Source organism: Glycine soja, chromosome 20 (genome assembly GCF_004193775.1).
Source record: "Glycine soja cultivar W05 chromosome 20, ASM419377v2, whole genome shotgun sequence".
In the NCBI taxonomy this organism is placed as follows: domain Eukaryota; kingdom Viridiplantae; phylum Streptophyta; class Magnoliopsida; order Fabales; family Fabaceae; genus Glycine; species Glycine soja.
This window is the reverse complement of record NC_041021.1, coordinates 17,197,087-17,207,713: the sequence shown is the minus strand read 5'-3', so window position 1 is coordinate 17,207,713 and position 10,627 is coordinate 17,197,087. Positions and strand designations below refer to the sequence as shown.

The 10,627-nt window shown below is 36.8% G+C and overlaps 1 protein-coding gene across 2 annotated transcripts; it reads left to right on the top strand.

The window, feature by feature from the left end:
• Positions 1-10,317, top strand: LOC114401638. Of its 2 annotated transcripts, XM_028364208.1 has the most exons (10): positions 1-141; positions 286-413; positions 1,327-1,471; positions 1,550-1,831; positions 1,919-2,066; positions 2,539-3,558; positions 3,691-3,932; positions 4,028-4,101; positions 9,362-9,470; positions 9,919-10,317. In XM_028364208.1, exons 2-10 carry the CDS (start codon positions 358-360, stop codon positions 9,940-9,942), a joined length of 2,100 nt encoding a protein of 699 aa, XP_028220009.1. In that variant the 5' UTR covers positions 1-141; positions 286-357; the 3' UTR covers positions 9,943-10,317. The 2 variants fall into 2 exon arrangements, with proteins under 2 accessions (XP_028220009.1, XP_028220008.1); XM_028364207.1 differs by having other exon boundaries at positions 1-413.
• The last annotated feature ends 310 nt before the right edge of the window (positions 10,318-10,627 follow it).

Below are 10,627 nucleotides of genomic sequence, written 5' to 3'. Positions count from 1 at the left end.
TTGAATTCTCGTCCCCTTCCTATTTTAAAGAAGAGGAACGTGTTCCTGACGTGTTCAACTACTTTCTCTCTCTGCGCTGAACCAAATTGAAATTAGTAATTAGCATCATCGCCAACAGAAAAATTGGTTCCAAACTTCTCTGTACAAATCCGCATTTATTTATGCACTCTTCTTCTCCCTCCCTTTAACTGTCTTTCTGTTTTATATTCTTTGTTATGAAGTTACTCGCTCCGTGTTCCATTGCCTTTCGTTCTTCTTTGTTTTCATGGAACACCCATTTCTCAGGTGCTAGTGGGAATTTTGGAGAAGAAGGTTTTGGTGATAAGAAGAAGGGGTTTGAGGGTGTTGTTTTTCTTAATGGAGAAAGGTGACGATGGACGCTGCATTTTCCCTCTTACGAGTTTGCAAATTGGGTATATTCTTCTTCTTCTTCTTCTTCTTCTTCTTCTTCTTCTCATTTTCCTTTTTGTATTTATGATTAGCTTTAATGATGTGCGATAATGGTTTGTTTGATCACATGGTTAATGAATCGATGGTGGATGGAATGTATTTATTTGTTTACCTTTTTGGTCAAAGGGTTGGATTTTATTTGATGCTGCATGATGGGTTTCTCTTTCTTTTTTTGGTTAATTATTATTTCTGAGAACAGCTTGAGATGTCAAAAGTATGTTGGTTCTTTCATGATCACAAGCTTAGTGCAGCGTTGTCCGTCTTTTTTTTTTTTTTTTTTCTCTTTTCGGTAGATTTGATTTTAAATTTTGAGTTCATTGATGCTGTTTTATCGCCAATATCTGCAAATGGTAACCGTGTTTTTTTTAGCTGGTAATATTCTGAACTCTCCATGTAGCCGACCTCACCTAGGGGGACAATGCTTTGTTGTTGTTGTTGTAGTATTCTGAACTCTGTTACTTTTTACCTGCATTGAGTAAAATCAGTTAAAAAATTATGAATTGAACCATGTTTTCTGGTTTCTCAAAATGTAATTGATCAGTAACATTGTTGGCTTTGGTCTTTATTTAATTTTCAGTTCTAGCTGCTTGTAGATTGTCATTTTGCAAGTTACTTTTTACATTATCTTGTATAATATATTGGGTGAAGACTATTGGGAATTTGGAAGTACAACTGTTATTGCTTCCACTCACCTTTTAGTAACAGTGACTTTTTGATTTGGCACATCAAATTTTTAAAAATTTTATTTAACTAGCCATAAAAATTTCTGTGTCAGCTGGTTGGTTGTTATCTACTGTATTTAAATTGATCAACAGTTATTTTGTGTTTCTGTTTTTCAAATGCTCATTTATTACATCTGTGTGGTGTATTTTGCAGAGACTTGCAATCTTATTTTGCAGATCTTAGTCTTTTTCTTGTAAATGATAGCAAAAAAATGTATATTTTGGTTGACAACAGACCATGGTTGTTGAGTGACCTTGGTTCACGGGGAGTACACATTTGGCAATTGATGGTTACTAAGGTTGGTATGCTCAACTATTTGATTTGCATGTAGTTGCTATCTTACAGTAAGAGTTATATCATTTTTATGTTATTTCAGTCAAGGCTATCTCCCTTTGCATATTCCAAAGCTCGAAGAGAGAGGAAGGAAGGCAAGGAGATTTGTCCTCAATCAAGTTCAAGTAAACCAAAGAAATTTATGAGATGGTTCCCGTTGATTGAAGCAGTGATGTTATCAAGAAAGAAAGTTTTGCTTCCTGTGAAAAACCTGAGGAATTCTTTACAATTGAGCAGTGAATTGCATAGAACTCTGTATGGCTTTATTGTATTTGAAGTTGCATGGGCTGGTGTTCGTGGTATTAACTACTATAATGAACTTCAGGTATTGGATCTCTTTGCATGTTTCTTGTTATTTTCTCAGATTACTGTCTACACTATCATTTATTGAGTTATTTCATTTGTTTTGCAGACTGATACATCACTAGCTATAGAAGCTAAACTGATGAAAAGATGGGAATTTGACAGTATAGCTCAAGCTGCAGGCTGTATGTCTTCATGGTTCTCAGGAACACCTTCTGAACAGCTGCTTCTGAAAGAACATCTGGATTCCGCCTCAGGTGTTAACAGCAATTCTCATCATTGCTTTCAGACCTAGTGTGCATAATACATATGAATTTAGGATAGCCTTGATGTCTGCAGCATTTGTATTTCATGCAAGTTGAAATACACTTATGTAGGAAGAGATGCATGCATCTATTTGTATTTCGTGCAATGCATCTCTTGACACAGACATGCATTTAAGTAGAAATATTCTTATGTATGAAGATATGCAATGCATCTCTTGACACAGACACTCACATCTGATAGAAAATTGCTACATATAATTTACTTAACATGTTTGAAGGGATATAGAATTTAGAAAATCAAGGGAAAGGAGGGACCTCATCCCCACTTAATCTTTCCTCCATGCATCCAATTTTATTTTCCCTTTTCATGCTATGTGTGTGTGTGTATTGGGGGCAGGGGTGGAATAATGAGATTTTCATGTTAAAGCTTTTAACCTTGCTTCTGTGTATGCAATTTTAACAGGGGACATATTTTATGATGCTAGTGAAGATTTTTCTGGCACTGTATCTGTTGATGATGGTGATGATAATATCTGCAGAATTTTGACTGTTGAAGATAGTTTGGGTACCAATGTTGGAGTATATACTGATGATACAGAAGAAACAACAGACATGCTACATGCACCTCCTCCTTCTGGACCGAATAAGAGAAGAAAATTAATGAATTCCTTTAGTGCTGGAGTTGAAGTTGATAGCTACTCGACAGCTGAAATTGATAACTCATTGGATTATTCTCAGACCTCTAGCTGTGTTTCTGATGATACAGTTGAAACCACTCAAGATGATACACTTGAAACCACTCAAGATGATATAGTTGAAACTACTCAAGATGATACAGTTGAAGCAACACAATATAGTGATGTTCTACTGTCATTTAGGTTTGATGATCATGACCTTCCATTTAAATTCAGGGAAGTCATAGTATCTGATCTGCGATTGCTTACTTTGTTGGAGGCTGGTCTTCCATCTTGGGTCATCTTCCTTCAGTCATATCCAGTGTTATGCAATCTTTATCGTCCTTGGATGTGCCCACTTGCAAGACTTTTATATTTTTTGATCTCATTTGTTACTGTCCTCATTGGATTCTATGATTTATACAAAAATGTTCCTGTTCTCAAGGCAACTGCATCTCGTTTATGTGGGCCTCTTCTTGATTGGATTGAAACTTGGGAGATGGTTTCAAGGGTCAAATACTTAGGCACAATGCTGTTTCTACATAACTTCCAGAAGGCTGTTAGGTGGTTTCTTGCCTTTACACATACCATGAGATCATTTTTTTCCATTCTTGTTCAACCTGTTGTAGAGTCACTGGTGGAGATTTTTGGATTTCTTCTCCCAAGCTTGAAGTTTTTGTTTGAATTAGCAGAAAGCATCTTTTCTGTCATTTGGCTCGTAGTGGATACTTCTTTTGATATAGTGGGAAATGTACTGGAGCTACTCTTTTCACCATTGTGGTTTGTCCTCAATGTTGTTTGGAGCATTGGTAAGTCATCATATGTTTTAGTTTTCTAGTCGTGTCTGTTAATTGTTAAATTTAGCCTTGTTTTTGCCAACATAAATTATCATCTGATATTCTACTAATTGCCTGCTTTACTCTTTCTGATATATGCTGCAGCTACTTGTATCTTATATCCTCTATTTTGGGTTCTTTGGGAATTACTATATGCTCCTGTTCGTCTTGTTCTGGTGATATTCAGTTTTGTGGCTTCCATAAGTTCATACATTTGTAATACGCTTGGCAACACATGGCAGTTTGTTAGCAGCATTTTCCAGTTTGCAGCGTCTTCTGAAGCAACAGTCAGTGTTTCTGAAGTTTCTATGTGGCAAAGAACTCTTTGGAATGACCTTTTTTCCCAGGTTGTAAGATGGTATATCAATACTGTTTTGGATGTCAGTGGTTTCATTGAAGACTCTCCTGATTGGTAGTTTTTTTTTTCTATGCCCTTTTCCAGATTTTCCGTGCTCTCAAGAGCATACTCTATGGGTTTGCTGCCTTCTTCACAGCTTGCAACAGGCATCGTCTAAGGTATATTTATATTCTGTTTTTAACTTGAAAGAAAATAAAGTGACATTTCAAGTAAAAATGTTGGTCGTGTGATGATATAATATATGTATTATAGCTTAAAAGACAGTGCTTAGTAGACATTTCTTGAGAAATTATGCTTGCTGCTGGTAATTTTAGTCATATGATCAATTTTAATTTTTTAAGAGTAAGGTGTTGATTGTGAACTGTCTATACTGTTAGATTACTTTTATCTTTACATTATTTTGTATTTATTATTACATAGAAACTTATGATTCTGATTGATATGTAATTACCTAATAATCAGTAATTGATTGATATGTAATCAATACTGACTCTGATTTCTCCATTATAAATAAAGATGAGATGTGGTCATCTAAGACACACAACATTACACATTTTTTCCTACCCTAACCTTTTTCCTGAACCTTCTTTAATTACCTATGAGGCTCCTGACCCTACCTTAATCCTCATTGTTTTGTCTACCACCCAATGTTGTTAATGGCGGATGGCGTAGTGGCAAATGGCGGACGTTGACAAATATATATATATATATATATATATATATATATATATATATAAATTTATCAGATATCTGCATTTATCATATTGCATTTCTCTTACTTCCTATCTGTCCATTTGTATCCTCTCCGCTGATCTCTGGTGATAAATAAGAGAAATGCAATATAATAAATGCAGATATATGATAAATTTATAAATATTTATTGGTGTAATTTGAGGTATCGTATGTTCTTGGTTTCTCTTACTTCCTATCGAGGTATCTCTGGTAAATATCAGCGGTGGTCACAATTCAATATATATATATATATATATATATATTAACAAAATAAAAAATAAAAAATAAATATAAATAAAAAATTAAAAAAACAATGGATTGCATTCAAATAAACTAAAAAAGTTTCATGAGTTCACCCAATAACCAAGTACCAACACCAAATAAACTCATTCAAGAGTTCAAAATAACAAAAGGATAAAAGCATAATGCAAAGTGCAAAGTAAAGGTTGAGCCTCTAATCATCTTCTCCAATCCCAACATAATCATCTTCGTTGTTATCATAAGGTAGTGGAGCATCTCCCTCTCCCTCTTCTCCATCAGACTCCTCAAAATTAACCATGATTTCTTCTTCTTTAGATTCAAGTTCAATATCCTCAAACTCTAGATCCTCATCATTTTCTTGGACTGCTTTTTGCTTCCTTGATGAAGATCCAACAACCATTGCCCGTTTTTTAGTAGAAGAGGGCTGAACAGAAAAAAAAAAAAAAAAAGCAGAACCAAAAATAAAAAAGGGTGTCAAACAGAAAAAAAAAAACAGGACAAAAAACAACAAAAAAACAGAACCACAGTGTTGCCATCGCAGTCTGTAGCTGTTGCCGCCGCTGTCGCCATCCGTTGCTCGCATGCGTGGTGCCATCGTTGGTGCGCGGTGCTGGTGCTGTCGTCGCTGGTGCATGGTGCTCGTGTCGTCGTAGCTTGTGCGTGCTGATCGTGCCGTCGTTGCACTGGAGTTCTCGTGGTGCCGCTGGTGCTCGCTCTGGAGTTCGTGCTCGCGCTGCTCATCCCATTTTCATTCGAAAATCGGGTTTAGGGTTGGGTTGGGTCAGCCCAACCCGACCCAATCTGTCTGTTGCGAAAATTTCAAAAGAAAAAAAAACTATCTTCCGCCATTCCACCACCACCGTTAAGCCTATGGCAGCCGCCATGGCGACGCCATTTGAAACCCACAACGCCACCGCTATTTGGTGGCGTTTTTTTAGAAAACCGCGCCGCCATAACCGCCATTTAACAACACTACTACCACCGAACTTGCATCTGCCACTAATGGCACTAGCCATACTACATCTTCTTCATCCACTTTCTCCAGATTTTTCCAGCCCACAACCAACCACTTCATCCACTAATCCTGATACTTGGTCCCTCACTACCAATACTGACCAGCCTCAAACCGATAACCTTCCCTCATCTGACACAGTTCCTGCCTTAGTCAGACCCACAAATACCCATCCCATGTGCACTCATGCAAAATCTGGAATTGTCAAACCTAGAGTTAACCCTACCCTTCTCCTTACCCATCTTGAACCCAAGTCCACTAAAGCAACTTTGAATGATCCCTCCTGGCTCTCGGCCATGCAAAGTGAATATGCAGCTTTAATCAAGAATGCCACTTGGTCGCTGGTTGATCTCCTGCCCTCTAGAACTGCCATTGGATGTAAGTGGGTGTTTAGAGAGAAGGAGAATCATGATGATTCAGTCAACAAGTACAAAGCCAGGCTTGTTGCCACGGGATTCCACCCACAGTTAGACTTTGATTACAAGGAGACCTTTTCCCCTGTAATAAAGCCAGTAACTATCAGACTTGTACTCTCTCTTGCCATTTCTAATAACTGGTCCCTTCAACAGCTTGACGTCAACAATGCCTTCCTCAATGGCATTCTTGAAGAGGAGGTATACATGTCCCAACCCCCAGGATTTGTGTCTACTAAAAAGCATCAAGTGTGCAGGTTACACAAAGCTATTTATGGTCTTAAGCAGGCACCTAGGGCCTGGTTTGACAAACTTAAAGCTACTCTTCTCAGTTTTAATTTTTCTTCCAGCCAGTGTGCTCCATCACTCTTTGTTTTTTCAGAAAATGCTTTTGTTGTCTATATATTAGTCTATATGTTACTTCTCCCCATATTTTGATGGATCTTGTAGGTGTGAGACCACTCATATTGTTAGAAAGTGGGTTATGAGCCTAATTCAACCCTACAAAACCAGTTTGTAAGGTGAAGGTTGTCCCCACTTATATACACTTAATTGGTCATATCTCTAGTTGATGTGGGACTAAACTACTAAACAACCACCCTCAAGGTTGCACTTCAGGAAACCCCCTAAGAGGCTGGCAACTAAGACTGGCGAAGGGATGTCTGCAATTAAGGCGACTTTTCCAACACTCCACCTCACGCCCAGGACATCTGGAGTGTGCCAATTGCAGGTGGCCCAACAATGGATCTAGGATAGACTCTGATACCATCTTAAAATAAGAGTTATGGGTCTAACTCAACTCTACAAAACCAGCTTGTAAGGTGAGGATTACCCCCAATTATATACTTTAGTTTGGCCATGTCATTAGGCTGATGTGGGACTAAACGACTAAGCCACCACCCTCAAGGTTGTACCTCAGGCAACCCCCGAAGAGGCCGCAACTAAGTCGGCTTTTCCAACATTCCCCCTCACTCTCAGGACTTACAACTTGGACCGTGCCAAATGCAAGTGGCTCAACAATGGATCCAAGATAGGCTTTGATACCGTCTTAGAATGTGGGTTATTGGCCTAACCCAATCCTACAAAATTGGCTTGTAAGGTAAGAGTTGTCCCACACTTAAATACTTTAATTTGGGCATATCTCTAGTCGATGTGGGAAAATTGTAGGGATAATACAAGCTGAATCAATTACATAAAAATAGTAACTAGGAAACTAAAACAATAACAACAATAAGGAAAAAATCATATCAGAATCATATCCTCAACAATATCAGATTCATATCTCAACAAACTGCAGTGCTTGGCCCTTGTTCCCTTTTTCTGAATTCTGACCCCTGTTCTCATCATCTTCTGATTCTGTCTCACCCTATTCAAGTATCATGACTTGATTCCATTTGTCCTTGCATGTGATTGGGGCCAAACTTCTCGTCACATGTGAAGCATAGTCCATTCCTCCTTTTTTCTTGTTTCTCTTCTTCTGTTAACATCCGAAATTTGCCCCCTCTTCTCATTGAAGTAATGGCTTAACTTTCTCCCCTATTTCCTTCCCATTTGAGATCTGAACCAGTGTTTGTGATTCACCTTTGGTTTCTCTATCTACTGTCACCATTTTTCCCCAAGCCGGCTGTCTTGGCCCATATCCTGTAGGGGGAACAACACTTGCAACGTTTTGTAATGCTTTACTCTAACAGCTGTTTGTCCCAAAATGTCAAGTCTTAGTCCTTCTACTGGACACATTAATTATGATATATGCTGAAATTCAGCTTATATGATAGTTTGTAGGAGTTTATATGGGCACTGTTAAATTTCATAAATCAGAGACATGGTAGGCTGAAAGGGGAGTGTATTCAATTAGGATTTTGAAGGAATTTAAGACTTTTTTTGATAAAATATTCTTGTGGTATTTAATCAAGACTTTTAAATAATAAAAATAAGTCTTTTTGTATTCAATCTAAACTATTAGGACCAAAAAGTTTTTCGCCGAAAAATGAGCGGTGAGCCGAAGGCAGTGTCCAAACAATACACTAAAGAGACGGTGACAGGAGAGGCGACAAAAATTATTTTCCGGAAAATGAACGGCAAGTAAAAGGCTAAAATCCTTATAGGAACCTGTAACAGCCGTGAGATACAGAAAAGGACGAACTATCAATACCTGCAACAAAAGAAATAAGATGGAATACGAACGGGTTTACAAAATAGGGCAACATCAAATGGAGTTAGAATGGCCCCAAACTTTAGGGGTGGCATCGGAATGGAGAGACGACAACACCGGTGGAAGCGTGACCGGAAAGGTGCTGCCACGTGCCAGAGGAATATTTCCACTAGGCTGTTCGGCGCATAGAGAAAGTGAGTGCAGGAGAGATCGTCAGATATAGGATGTCAACGCCATGACCACCGTCATGTAGATCGATTGACGGTGAGTCAGGTAATGGTGTCACCGGTCGGAGAAGAAGAAAGGGTCAAAAACTAGGAGAAAAGTAGAAGATTGTCAAAAAAAGATACAACGCGTATAAAGGTCCACTTGGGACAGTAGGCCTGATGGAGCACAATTTTTGTTATTCCCTCGATCAGGCTCTAGATACCATGTTAAAATAGGAGAATCAAAGGAATAATAGATTGAAACTGTGTGTTAGAGAACACATCGGATGTGTGTTCATAAAGGTTTGATTACATTAATTGTACATAAAAAAGGATATTTTATTTCCTCTAAATCAATGATAATGTTCCTGTAAACTGCAATTATTAATAGAATCAGAATATTAATTCTGATTTTCAACAGACACTATATTGTCTTAAACTGAATTGCAATTTTACCTTTTTTTGCGAAGACGCTCCTAATATTGTTTAAATCATAACAGTGTTACTAGATGTTGGATTGGCTCTTGACAATTGTGTGCTTCAAATGCAACTAATTATGATGGATTCTTATCATTCTGTACAGTCTACCAATCAAGCAAGTGATATCTGTTGCTAATCTTGATTTGACGTGACTATATGCAGCATCTATAATCATGTACAGGAGTTCATCCAAGGATTATATCGTACGTGCCAAAGATCAAGGGAAGACGACTCTAGAGACAGTGGAAAAACTTGTTTGCCGCTGAATTTGGTGAGAACTCTCAAATTGATGAGTATGATGTAACTCTTGTATAATCAGCTTTGTGACTTTTCAAACTTCTTGTTCCATGTTGATTTGATATTTATTTCAGAAGGTAGGCGATGAATAAGATTTGAGAACAACTATCTAATGAATTTTTAAAATGGGATTGTTTAAAACTGCATAAAACAAATAAACATGTTTTGCTTAGGAAATGTAGTTGCTTCTCCTCAAGTCATAGCATTGCTCCTTGTTACTTGTTATTGGTTTCTAAAAGAAATAAAAGTTCTTTGGTTTAAACATTCAAAATGCTAATTTTGTAATATTTTTGCTTTTCTATTTTGTCCAAATGTGTTTGATCGCATTGCTTGGTACTTTTATGTTGCTTTTGAGTGGAAATAAACTATCATTGAAAACTGATGTTAATCCTTACGCTTATCTATTTGACTTCAATTTGCAGGCGGAAGAAAAGAAGAACGTTTGATTGCATTGTGTCTTTTCAGAGACAGCATACTGTATTGGAAAACAAATTTTACAACTTTGACAAACCTAACACCAACACGTCATTTTCGGCAAACTCAGTTCGATTACCGATAGAAATTTTAAGATTCTTTTTCTTTGTAACAAATTTTGATTTTACCTTTTCCCCTCTCTTAAGTTCCCCAAATTTTGATTTTGATTCTTTTTCTTTGTAACAGTTGTCTACTTTATGATGAGTTTTATAGTCCAAGTTATAGTGTGTACAAAGTTTGTACAGTACACTTGTAAATCTCCTCAATGTATATTCAAAATTGAGTAATTGTAAAATGCACGAGTTTTGTACAGTTTACAGCCACTAAATTTAAAATTACTTGGTTAATTTCATTGTAGTATCTGAACTTTAGCATATATGTAATCTATCTAATTTTATTTGCTCACATTTTTTAGTCTTTAATAATTTATTAAAGATTTAATACTTAATATGGTCCTTTAATTTTTAAAATTGTCTCAATCAAGTTTTTTTATTCTAATTATACTGACATCTTTAGAATTATGAATTTATTTGGTGTCTGTTTAGCAATAGTGATAGTTTTTAATCATCATTATATTAATTATTATGCTAAATATTAAAAATATATTATTTTAAAAATGAAATTTAAAAGGAGGTGTTTCTATCTCTTCTTTGTGGG

What these genes read in the sequence shown, in the direction of transcription:
- LOC114401638 (XM_028364208.1), top strand. Translation starts at nt 358, where the DNA reads ATGGAGAAAGGTGACGATGGACGCTGCATTTTCCCTCTTACGAGTTTG. An exon ending in ACATCTGGATTCCGCCTCAG is followed by an intron (nt 2,067 to 2,538) that starts GTGTTAACAGCA and finishes CAATTTTAACAG; the next exon opens with GGGACATATTTTATGATGCT. An exon ending in CAATGTTGTTTGGAGCATTG is followed by an intron (nt 3,559 to 3,690) that starts GTAAGTCATCAT and finishes TATATGCTGCAG; the next exon opens with CTACTTGTATCTTATATCCT.